Source organism: Rattus norvegicus, chromosome X (assembly GCF_036323735.1).
Source record: "Rattus norvegicus strain BN/NHsdMcwi chromosome X, GRCr8, whole genome shotgun sequence".
Taxonomy (NCBI): Eukaryota; Metazoa; Chordata; class Mammalia; order Rodentia; family Muridae; genus Rattus; species Rattus norvegicus.
In genome coordinates, this window is record NC_086039.1 from 46392433 (window position 1) to 46405870 (window position 13438).

Sequence of the window (13438 nt, forward strand, 5' to 3'; positions counted from 1 at the left end):
TTTAAGGAAAGTTGAAAATTATTTTAGTTTTGGAGGGTACCAGAGATGGAAACAAGGGTCTCACATGATAGGTGAATATCTGAAGCCCAAGGTTCTTTTCCTAAAATATTTGCTCCATTTCATTTCCTCTATTTTAAGCCCAGAGACAATCTCTCAGTTATACATGTACTAAGCTCAGACAACAAGGCCCCAGGTCAACTAGCCAATCACATCCTACCCCACCCTATCCCATACTCACAAGGTTTATAAGAAGGTTAACCTGGTATCATAGGGGCCACAGAATGCCTCCCTCCCTCCCTCTCAATCCTTTAAAGATCCAAGCCGTGAAAATTTGAAAACTCTTAGATACTAAGGGAATCTGACCTCTTTCATTAAAGGTAAGGATTATGCATAAATAAATCGAGTGAACACTTTTAATTTTGCTGAGAACAAAAGAACTTTATAGAAAGCAGCTGAAACTGAAAAAACTATTGAACTTGCTCTAAGGGCAATATGGGATCTCAGTCTGGTGACCCAGCAACAATCACCAGTCAATTCTTTGAGCTGCTGTCATCCAGGAGAAACTTACTGAAAAGATACTCAATAACATCATCTTTCCCAGGCTCTACCTGGCACAGGTTGGACAGAAAGACAAACATCTCTTCGATTTCCCTCAAATGGGGCTGCAGACACTGGTCCTTCAGGAAGCTGCAAAGATGAGCATCTCCTTTGCTAAAAGCCAGCAGGTACAAGTCCTGGAAGCTTTCACTGACAGTCATCTCCAGGTGGAAGACACACCATCACCCATTTGTCATTGTCTGGCTTTTCAATGTCACGGAAGGAGATGTGGCCTCCTCGCTCATTCTGAAGGGTCAGGAACATCTCAGTAAGTGCCGACCATTCATGAGACTTACTCATGAAGAAGCAGGTGAAGTGCTTTTGGTTTAAACCTCCGAGGTTACAGAAGGCAGCCATGGAGAGAGGTAGATGGTAGGAGACATAGAACTGGAACTGAATGTGGTTGTTGATAGCGGCCTCGAAGTCAGGATGGTAGTTCTGTCGCACTTGAGAGGATATGGCAACAGTCAGGGTGGCTGGCAAGAACAGGAGTGGGTAGGTGAAGCTCACACTGGAAGTGCGGAGAGGGCAGCGGCGGCTTTGGTGCTGCTGTGCCCTGTGTGGCAATCCCATTTCGGGTGTTGGGATAACCTGAGAATAGGGCTCTGGTTTATCTGGGACAAGTCTGAGGTATCGCGGGAAAAGTAATGGCGGGACAAGAGACAAGAGGGAGAGGCACAAGAGGGGGAGGAAACACCGGAAGGAAGTAATGATGATGGTGGGGTTCCACAAAAGGGGTCAACTGTCCATGTTGAGGTAGAAGGGTCAGAGGGGAAGGGTCAGAGGTCAGGGTGTGAATTCTACTTTCTGTGCAGTATTATAAAAGTTATTGGAGCTAGAGAGATGATTCAGGCAATGAGGGTGACAGACATCAACTCAGACAGACAGTCCAAGTTCAACCAGCAGGACACACATGAAGAAACTGTTATCTGACTTCTATCAGGGAAGCAGCAGGCCATAGCAGCAGGCCATAGCACACATACCCTGGCTTAAGTGAGTCAATGCCACAAAAGTGTTAATTTTAAAAAGTTATTTATAAATAAAGTAAAATGGTGTTTTAGTAAATCATCTGGATACCTCTCCACTTTGTATTTTATTTATTGTCATGTATATGTATATTTTGCCTATATGTATGTCTGTGTATCACATGCATATAATACTCACAGAGGCCATTCAATCTCCTGGAACAAGAGTTAATGGATGGGATGTGAGCCACTCTTTTGAGTGCTGGGAATCAATCTAGGTACTTGCCAAAAGCAGCAAGCACTATTAACCACTGATCTATAACTCTAGTCCCAAACCAACTTCAAAACTTTTCTTAAATTTAGATTTATACACTGTATATGAGTATTTACATAATATGTATGAATGTGTACTGTGTACATGTCTGGTCCCCGTGCAAGGGGTGTTTTTCAGATGATATGGAACTGGAGTTCACCACTATGTGAGTGCTAGGGAGACAACCCCACAATGTTAATAAGTGCTCTTGTACACTGGCCCCATCCATCTACATATCTCCCTCAGCCACCTCTCCAGTCCCTCCCACTTTCTTGAGATAAGGTATTATATATCCCATGCTAGACTTAAAACTGCCAAGTAGCCACAAAGAACTCCTGATTCTACTGCCTTTACTTCATAACTGCTAGGATTACAGACCTATAGCATTGTACCTTGTTTATGAGATGCTGGGGACTACATTAGGGCTGTCTTCATACTAGACAAGTTCACTACTAACTGTGCTATATCAGAAATCTTTCCTGATTTTTTCTTCTTTTTTTAAAAGTCATTGAATACTATTGTAATCTTTGTTAAATGTAGCACATTATGGAATGCCATTAACTTAATATAAAGCTTTATTTGAAAGGCTGTTTTTCTCTGTAACTTTAACATCCAGTGACATTTCTAAAAGTGAGGTCAAGAATCTGGGGCAGGTGGAGGCAGGCAAGCCCTGAGTTCCCTCAGCTTTCTATGAGACTTGACAGTTTTGCCATCATTAATTTTAATTTTACAATATTTGTATCATCTAAGTACTCTTTCTTCTCCTTTATTGTTAATTATCATGGGCAATTTTCATATTAACTCTATTGTCTTCTTAACAATTATAAGAACATGAAATTGATATTTTTGAAAGTTCTCTTCTGTTTCTGTGTTTTGGGTGTTTTTCCTTCAGTATTAATTATATGTTCATTATGGTATCTTTTCATTTTCAGGTTAGTGAGAATCATTAGTCAGTACAAAAAGTACAATTTCTTCATATAAAATTGTAATCTGATAATGGTATCCTTTCATATACGTGTGTGATTTTCTGTGTATATATTTTCATGTATTGAGTCACAATTCCATTGTAATTTTAAATATTTGTGAAAGTGCATATAATCTCTTGAATACATGATAGATGCTATAAAATCCATAGGGGTGTGTGTCAATTGCTTGTATGATTATAGAGAGATAGAATATGAAAAGAAAGTAATAATATTTAAGTAGGAAAAACTTTAGCCTATATTTTATAAAAGCGTATTCTCAAGTAAAAATGGAATGTTTACCAAAAGTCGTCTTTTGAGTAATAACTGAGCTTCCAAATGGTTGAATGAATAAACCCAAAAAGATTCAATTTATATAACACTAGAAAGGGAAAATGATATGTTAAAATAGAAAATAAAAATTCTGCTCTAAGTACCAAAACTTAGCAAAGCAATGCACACCTAAATCAAGCAAAAGCAAGAAGATTGCCTTTTAAAGGTGCAGCATTCAATGAAATATAGACAAAATAAAACTCCAAGATTTTGATATTAAAAATAGAAAAAACTGAGCCCATTTATGAATGAAAATATATCTAATTAGTAGCCTAGATCATAACTAGACTAGAGAATATTATTTTCTCTCTGTAGTGATGACTTCTCTCTTATTCCTGACATTGGTAATTTGTTGTCACATGCTAGGAACATACTACTAAAAATCTATGTTTTGGGGGGAAACTGTAACTTTTATTTGTTAATCTCATTTTACTTGTCAGTACAAATTCTTTCTTGTTGTTTTTTTGAAACAGGGTCTCACTGTATAGCCCTGTCTGTTCTCAGACTCAGGATATAGACCAGTATGGCCTCAAATTCATAGAGATCTGCCTGCCTTTGCCACCAAATGCTGAGATTAAAGGTATGCACCACTATGTCCAACTTGGATCTCTATGATACAATCTATTTTTCAGAGTAAAATACAGTAATTTCTGTAGCTTTAAGGGAGTTCACTAGGTAGAGCAAAGTGCTTATCATTTTTCTGTTCCTTTACACAGTACTCTAGATTTTAAATGAAACCTCATTAATTTACATAATTTAAAGACAACTGTCTCAAAAACTATTGCACCATCATATCTCTTAGTTGTCTAAGTGTCTAAGGTATACTTCTGGTTGTCACTTCTCATATAGCAGGGAATCTCAACTTCTCTATTTTTTGTGTTAGCTTTATTAGTTTTCTTTTTCTTTCAGACTTCCTACCTTGTTTTGAGTGTGTCATCTAATATAGTATGTTGCTTTTTGAGGAGTGAACTTTTTGAGGAGGAATCAACAGCCACAAGTTTCTTCAATTCCAGTAAAAAACAATCAAACAAAAAAACAAAAACCACCATAAGTGTTATTATTGGCATTCACTCTACTGGTTTAAAGATGGAAAATATTAACTTTGTCTATCCAACGTGGTATTAAAAAAGCATTGTAAAGAAATAAAAGTAAAAATAATGATGATGATGATGATGATGATGATGATGATGATGATAAAATAAGTTGTTACTGGTCATTGTAGTGGTTTGAATGAGGAATGTCTCCCACAGGCTCAAGTATTTGAACACTTGTTCCCCCATTTTATGGCACATGTTTTGGGGGGTGGTGTAGCCTTGCTGGAGGAGGCATGTCACTGAAACAGATTTTGAGAGTCTATTTTATGCTTTGGGCTATAATCCAATACTATATTATTTATCATCTTGCTCTAAGTACTCAGCTTCAGCCACTGGGATTCCTTAAAGCTAACTGTCAAGTCCATTTATCATGTTTCTATCCTTTGCGTTAGTTTGATTTCTTTCTCTTTGGCATGTCCTTACTTCCTAATACTACAATATGTGCCAGGTCCATAATCAACCATTTCTTCAAAGAATGCTGGTTTCTTTTCCAGGCTGGGAATGTGTAGTAGCTCAGTATAGAACACTTGCCTACCTTTTATTCAATCCTCAGCTCCACAGAGAGACAAGAAAAGAATATAGAACTAAGCATCAGATAGGATTGTACAAATCTGATAAGTATATAAACTATTTCTAGATCCTTTAAATTTGAGTTCAACTATCCTAGAGTCAAGAAAAGTAAACCTTACATTATCTGTGGAAAAAAATGTTCTGAAACAATAACTAGAATATTCTTCACACTAGTTCAAGATTAAAAATTCCAGCATGCAGAGATTCTTTACCCCTGAAAACCCAAGTAGAGGCTGGAGAGATGGCTCAATGCATAAAAGCATTAGCAGAGCCTATAAGCTAAGCTTGACTATAGATTCAACCCACATAAAAAGCTATATGTGATGGCATAAATCTGTAATTGTAGCATTTCTACTGTAATATAGAAGATGGAAGAGGAGGGTGGCACTATAGTGACAGAAAAAAACAAAGTAAATAAAGATGAGAACTCACTCCTCCAAATTTATCTTTTTATCTCTACAAAGACAGACACAGACACAGACAGACAGACAGACACACGCATGCACACACACACACACACACACACACACACACACACACACACACACACAGACAGAAAGAAAAAAGAGGGAACATTATCAGGCAGAAATATGAGTCCTAAATAAAATAGCTATAATTCAGCAGCTGAAACTTGAATGAAATATATTTATTGTAGGATTTGTCTGTTATAAGCACTACGAAGCACAAAACATCACACCTAAAATATCTGTAAAATTAACATCTATAGAGTTGAAATGTTTATTTAATTGAAAATACTACAGTTAGTAGGTGACAGAGTAGAGACACCAAATCAGATCTATCTTATTCTATGAGGTTTCAGAATCATATTCAGAAAATGTTTTTTACGTCTATTTTATTAAAATGTAAAAGACAAAAATAAAGAGGGAAAAAAACTTGAGTGCTCAGAGAAGTGGAGGTGGATTTTGGAAAAGTTTGGGAAGAGAGGGAATATGACAACATTGTACAAAATTCTCAAAGAACTAATGAATAAATAAATGTAAAATTTTTAATTATGTGGTAAGGATAAAAATGGACTTAAGATGGTAGTAGTAATGTATTAATTATACATTTTCTTGCTGAGGAAAATACCTGAAAGAAACAGTTTAAAGGAAGGAGATTGAAATTTGCTTATGGATTAAGAGGTATCAAATTATGGCTGTTAGGATATATTTATCTGAATCTGAGGCAAAGCAGAATACCATGTACAGGAAAATGTGGCCATCTACTCACTTCATGGAGGTCAGACAGCAGAGGCAGACAGGAGAAGGCAGAGGAAGATAACTTTCAAAGATACACTCCCAGTGACCTACTTTGTTTCCTGAGGCCCTACCTTCTAAAGTTCCCAGTAGGTGGATACTAAACTTTCAACACATGAGCCTGTAGGGTCACTTAGTATCAAACCATAATAAATGGTTTTGATGTAAGGAGGCAACAAGTACATGGGTGAAGTTACTACTTACCATGGCAAGAGCAGATTATTTGGGAAGGAGTGCAAACTGAAAAAAAAATCCCAATAAAAATACCGATAAAATACTTTTTTTATGCTAGACAATTTAATACTAAAATTCACATGACAAAGGCAGCCCATTGTCTCTTTGGTAGGTAAGAAAGTTCACAAACTACTGTAGAATATACCATAACAATATGGAACTACTTCTAATTTATATTAGAACATAAAACAAATCTTCTGAAAGGAGAAGCATACACTAGACCAAAAAAATCTAGAAATAGATGAAGTACATATAGAAAATATGTATCTAATGAAGGATAGCTAAGTGACTGTGAAAAGGGGCGGTTTGGTAAAGTGTTTGAAAAACTAGATAGTCATACAAAGAGAACTATACCCTAATTCAGTACATATATGACAAGAAACTACTCCTTCTAAAGCCCATAAAGCTTATGAAGATGACAGCTTGTTTATTTTTAAACAGATTTTGGTTTTGTTTTGAACATGAGACTCTAGGAACTTCTTTGAGGCCATTTCTCTCATCTTGAGAGCCTTCTTTAGTAAACAAAAGGTCAAACCTTCCTTCTTTAAAATGTGTATGTTCTCACTGTTCTTGTGCCACAATGATTGTCCCTATAGCACACGATATAGTACTTTTAGCATATAGTATTATTTTCTTGGCGCACAGGCATGGATCTTTACAGAACAGCTACCTCTGATGTTTTAATTTACAACTGAGAGAAGACCTAGAAAATTTACATCCTTGCTTCTGCTTTCACAACCCTCTTACCTTTGAATAGCCTGCAGTCAGAGTAAAGTGAAGTAATGCAGTCTTGTGAAATGTGGAAGAGACCAAAAGTATAAAGAACTAAAACAAATATTTTCTGGTTCTATAGTTGGAACCTGGGGTCTCAATTATACAAGGGAAGCATTCCACTACTGAGCTAAACCCCCAGTCCAGGAGAAAACATCAAAACACTAACTGTGCTCCTTACCTTCCTCTATTCCCTCTCTCTCTCTCTCTCTCTCTCTCTCTCTCTCTCTCTCTCTCTCTCTCTCTCTCTCTCTCTCTCCCTCTCTCTCTCTCTGATTAAGCATTGCAAGATAAAGACACAACCTACTTTCCAGATCAAGGCCTTGTGTGAAATGGATGCCTTACCTCCATAACTGCTAGCTAAGCAGAGCACTGTGGAAATATGGAGCTCAAAGACAGATGGAGACTTCTTCAGTAAATTAACTTTACTTTTTAGAATCAATTCATGTTCTTTGGGAATGTAGGTTTCAGAATATGTCAAATGGTAATTCTGTGAACATGTTTTAAGTTGTCAGTATACTTACGGTTTTTTCATGATTTTCAAAAGCCTCTCTGGCTTCTTCATATGTGCAGACTTCTTCTCTGCACTCACGCTCGATGTTGCCCTGTCTTATTTCTTCAAAAAGCCCATTTGCTCTTGGGTAGCGTTTTAGGACTGAGTTTGCTTTTTCTCCCGTGAGGAAAACTAAAAAGAGATATAATAATAAGCATAAAAATAAGAATCTAATGTGGGAAGTTGATAAAGAAGAAGAAAACTGTCAGATGATCCTTAGAAATCACAGGCAACCTTCTAAACATCTTTAAGTAATTCAGGAGTGAATTAATGTTGAACTTTAAACCAAAGCATTTGATAGTATACTCATAATGGGAATATCTCCCTTTAGTCAACATGGGCAGGAACAGTAACGTAATTAACCATGTTATATTCAGACTTTAGTACATTCCTGATGACCAGTAGATGTTTAAAAATAGCAACAATGATATCACTACTTATATCCATTACTGTAAATGGATACCCAAACACATTCTGCAACCAAACCAAAAGCCAGTCTCTAGACAGTATCTCTGCCTACCTAAAAATAAATAGAAATCCAGTTGACCTAAATAATATAAACCTAGAGAACCATTACTTAAAGACTTAACACAGTGAAAGTCTCATTACATATCTTTCTAGCTAGCAAAATAAGGAGCATATTCCAAAGAACTTTCTGAAATCAATGAAATAAAAAAAGACAAATTTATTTACATCCCATTCTAAGAAAACAGTAATAATAATTTTGTTCTAAATAAACACATTAAATATAGTATAGCTGTACTTCAAGGTATTTAATCTCACTTCATTGTCCTTAAGGAAAAGGAAAAAAAAGGCTTCCCATGAATTATATCGAAACATTCGACATACACTTGTGAAATCCAGTAGAATAAATAAGTCACAGTAAGTGCAATAACATCTTGGACTAAACGGTGAGGCCAGATCTTGAAAGATAAACAAATATTTGTTTGGGAATATAGTTCAATGGTAATATACTTGCCTAGTGTATCTAAAGCCCTGGGTTTAATCCTCAGCCCTTCCATAAATAAATGACAAATAAATGAATTCAAAAAAGCAGACACTGAATAGACAATGGTTATGTTTACCTTTTATGGGGAAAAGATGCATTTATTTTTATATACTTTGTTTTTCTGAAAATGTCTTACTTGCGCGGTATGTAAATTCCATGCATCATAATTTAATCTGTTAATATAAAAAGATTTAAAAATTTCCACTTTACAGATTTCTAACATGGATAAAGGACGTTACAGCAGTTGGAAAGATAGTTAATAACACTTGCTGCTTTTGCAGATGACTCAAGTTCAGTCCCAGCACCCATGAATGGCTCACAAATACCTGGAAGTTTAGCCCCAGGGAGCTTGAACATCCTCTTGGTCTCTGGACAACTGCACATAGAGACACAGATGCAGAAACACAGGCACAGACAGACAGACAGACAAACAGAAAGACTTACTTGCAAAATAAATCTTAAAAGTGGGCTCTACAGATGCTGGTGAGGATATGGAGAAAGAGGAACACTTCTCTACTGCTGGTGGAATTGCAAACTGATACAACCAGTATCTGGAAATCAATCTGGCAGTTCCTCAGAAAATTGGACCCAGCTATACCACTCCTGGGCATATACCCAAAAGAAGCTCCAACATATAACAAAGACACATGATCCACTATGTTCATAGCAGTCTTACTTATAAGAGCCAGAAGCTGAAAAGAACCCAGATGCCCTTCAACAGAGGAATGGATACAGAAAATGTGGTACATTTATATAATAGAGTACTATTCAGCTATTAAAATCAATGACTTCATGAAATTCACAGGCCAATGGATGGAACTAGAAAACATCACCCTAAGTAACCCAGTCACAGAAGAACACATGTGGTATGTACTCACTGATAAGTGGACATTAGGCAAAAAGCTCAGAATACCCATAATACAACTCACAGCCGAGATGAAGCTCAACAAGAAGGAAGACCAAAGTGCATGCTTCAGTCATTCTTAGAAGGGGGATCAAAATAAAGGAGTTAGAGGGACAGAGGAACCTAGGAGGAAGAGGAAAATGGAGATGAAAGTGGGGGCAAGAATGAGGTATGGGAGGAGTTGGGGGAAAATATGTAGGGGCAGGAAATTGAATGGAGGTGTGCAGCAGTCGGGGATGGAAACTGGTGATAGCCACGAGAAAAGGCCCAAATGCCAGAAAAGCAAGAGGCTACCAGGACCCAAGGGGGATGACATTAGCTGAAATACCCAGAAAAGAGGAGAGAGAACCTATAGAGTCCATATCCAGAAGTTAGGCATGGTTCCCCTAGTTGGGTCTTGGGGCTACCCACCCACCTCAAAAATATTAACACAGAATTGCTCCTGTCTAAAGGAAATGCAGGGACAAGGAATGGAGAAAGACTGAAGGAAAGGCCATCCAGACACTGACACCCCTACGAATCTATCCCATCTGACAACATCAAACCCAAACACCAAACACTATTGCTGATAACAAGAAGCACTTGCTGACAGGAGACGAGTATAACTGTCCGCTGAGAGCTTCTGCCAGGGCCTCATCAATACAGATGTGGATGCTTGCAGCCAACGATCAGACTGAGAATGGAAGAGTTAGGAGATCTTAGTTCAGAAGAAGCTAAAGGGGACTGCAAGCCCATAGGAAGAACAACAATATTGACCAACCAGAACCCCCAGAGCTCCCAGAGATAGAATCACCAATCAATGAGTACACATGGAGGGACCATGCCTCCAGCTACTTATGTTGGAGAGGACTTCCTTATCTGGCATCAGTGGTTTGTGCCTGAACCTGGAGCTGAACCACTCCCACAGTTCTCTGTACCCAAATCCCATGGGCGAGAGAGCTGGACTCTCGGAAGTATGGACAGACCTGAGAGCTCAGAGGAGACAATTACTTCTGCCCACATTCCTGACCAAAGAGGAACCTGCTGATTGCCCTCTGGATACAAGAACCTAGGAGCAGACAGGGGCAAGAACCTTCCAGTTCCTGACTGAGCCCAGAGCTGAAAGTCAGTAACCTGGAGCACTGATACACATGAGAGCAGAGGTAAGACCAACTCTTTTGTGCCAAGCAACCCACCTTGAGGCTTCAGACCCACAAACCCAGGAACAACTCTCTGTTCCCAGATCCAACTGAAAAAAAAAAACAGGTCTACAAGAGTGCAGACACACATGCTCAAAAGAGGGTCAAGTCACTGTCACAGACAGCAAGACAAGCTAACATCAGAGACAACCCGATGGCAAGAAGCAAGCACAGGAACCTAAGCAACAGAAACTAAGACTACTTGGCATCATCAAAGCCCAGTTCTCCCACCAAAACAAATACTGAATATCCAAACACAAAGAAAAGCAAAAATTAGATATAAAATTCCATTTTATGATGATGATGGAGGACTTTAGGAAGGACCTAAATAACTCCCTTAAAGAAATACAGGGCAACACAGGTAAACAAGTAGAAACCCTTAAGGAGGAAAACACAAAAATCCCTTAAAGAATAACAGGAAAAAACAACCAAGCAGGTGAAGGAATTAAAAAAATGATCCTGGATCTAAAAATGGAAATAGAAACAATAAAGCACAAAGGGAGACAACCCTGGAGATAGAAAACCTAGGAAAGAGATCAGGAATCATAGACACAAGCATCACCAATAGAATACAAGAGAGAGAATAGAGAATATCAGGGGCAAAGAGATGCCACAGAAAACATTGACACAACCATCAAAGATAATGTAAAACACCAAAAGCTTCTAAAGCAAACCATCCAAGAAATCCAGGACACAATGACAAGATCAAATCTAAAGATAGTAGATATAGAAAAGAGTGAAGACTCCCAATGTAAAGGGCAAGTAAATATCTTCAGCAAAATTATAGAAGAAAATTTCCCTAACTTCCAGAAAGAGATGCCTATAGAGATACAAGAAGCCTACAGATCTCCAAATACATTGGACCAGGAAAGAAATCCCTCCTGTCACATAATCATCAAAACATCAAATGCACAAAACAAAGAATGAATATTAAAAGCAATAAGGAAAAATGGTCAAGTAACATAAAATGTAGGCCTATCAAAACTACATCAGAGTTGTCACCAGAGACTATAAAGGCCAGAAAATCCTGAACAGATGTCATACAGACCCTAAGAGAACATACATGCCAGCCCAGGCTACATTATCCAGCAAAACTCTCAATAAACATAGGTGGAGAAACCAAGATATTCCATGACAAAACCAAATTTCCATAAAATCTTTCTACAAATACAGCTATACAAAGAATAATAGATGGAAAACCCCAATACAAGGAGGGAAACTACACCCTAGAAAAAAGCAAGAAAGTAATGTCCTTGCAAAGACAGCAAAAGAAGACAGCCACACAAACATAATTCCACCTCTAATATAAAAAATAACAGGAAGCAACAATCACTATTCCTTAATATCTCTTAAAATCAATGGATTCATTTTGCCAAAAAAGCCATACGCTAACAGACTGGATACGGAAAGAGGATGCAGCATTTTGCTGCATACATGAAACACCCCTCAGTGACAAAGATATACATTACCTCAAAGAAAAAGGCTCAAAAACAATTTTCCAAGCAAATAGCCACAAAAAACAAGGTGGAGTAGACATTTTATTTTTTTTAATTTTTTTAACTTGAGTATTTCTTTTTTTTTATTAACTTGAGTATTTCTTTTTTTTTCTATTACTATTTTTTTTATTAACTTGAGTATTTCTTATATACATTTCGAGTGTTATTCCCTTTCCCGGTTTCCGGGCAAAGCAAACATCCCCCTCCCCCCTCCCCTTCCTTATGGGTGTTCCCCTCCCAACCCTCCCCCCATTGCCGCCCTCCCCCCATAGACTAGTTCACTGGGGGTTCAGTCTTAGCAGGACCCAGGGCTTCCCCTTCCACTGGTGCTCTTACTAGGATATTCATTGCTACCTATGGGGTCAGAGTCCAGGGTCAGTCCATGTATAGTCTTTAGGTAGTGGCTTAGTCCCTGGAAGCTCTGGTTGCTTGGCATTGTTGTACTTTTGGGGTCTCGAGCCCCTTCAAGCTCTTCCAGTTCTTTCTCTGATTCCTTCAACAGGGGACCTATTCTCAGTTCAGTGGTTTGCTGCTGGTATTCGCCTCTGTATTTGCTGTATTCTGGCTGTGTCTCTCAGGAGCGATCTACATCCGGCTCCTGTCGGTCTGCACTTCTTTGCTTCATCCATCTTGTCTAATTGGGTGGCTGTATATGTATGGGCCACATGTGGGGCAGGCTCTGAATGGATGTTCCTTCAGTCTCTGTTTTAATCTTTGCCTCTCCCTTCCCTGCCAAGGGTATTCTTTTTCCTCATTTAAAGAAGGAGTGAAGCATTCACATTTTGATCATCCGTCTTGAGTTTCGTTTGTTCTAGGGATCTAGGGTAATTCAAGCATTTGGGCTAATAGCCACTTATCAATGAGTGCATACCATGTATGTCTTTCTGTAATTGGGTTAGCTCACTCAGGATGATATTTTCCAGTTCCAACCATTTGCCTAAGAATTTCATAAACTCGTTGTTTTTGATAGCTGAGTAATATTCCATTGTGTAGATGTACCACATTTTCTGTATCCATTCCTCTGTTGAAGGGGATCTGGGTTCTTTCCAGTTTCTGGCTATTATAAATAAGGCTGCGATGAACATAGTGGAGCACGTGTCTCTTTTATATGTTGAGGCATCTTTTGGGTATATGCCTAAGAGAGGTATAGCTGGATCCTCAGGCAGTTCAATGTCCAATTTTCTGAGGAACCTCCAGACTGAT

At 38.2% G+C, this 13438-nt stretch overlaps 1 protein-coding gene across 10 annotated transcripts in view; it reads right to left on the minus strand.

Annotated features, from left to right (window-relative positions):
• Window positions 1–13438, minus strand: part of Prrg1 (proline rich and Gla domain 1) — a 112349-nt gene that overhangs the window by 11104 nt on the left and 87807 nt on the right. For 6 of the 10 annotated variants that reach the window (XM_006256965.5, XM_017602107.3, XM_017602106.2 and 3 more), the window contains one exon: window positions 7620–7780. In XM_006256965.5, coding sequence (XP_006257027.1) covers window positions 7620–7780 — 161 coding nt within the window. Of the gene's footprint in view, window positions 1–6294; window positions 6331–7619; window positions 7781–8733; window positions 8831–13438 lie in introns of all 10 variants that reach the window. The other 4 variants (XM_006256963.4, XM_063280139.1, XM_017602104.2 and 1 more) reach the window with 2 other exon arrangements.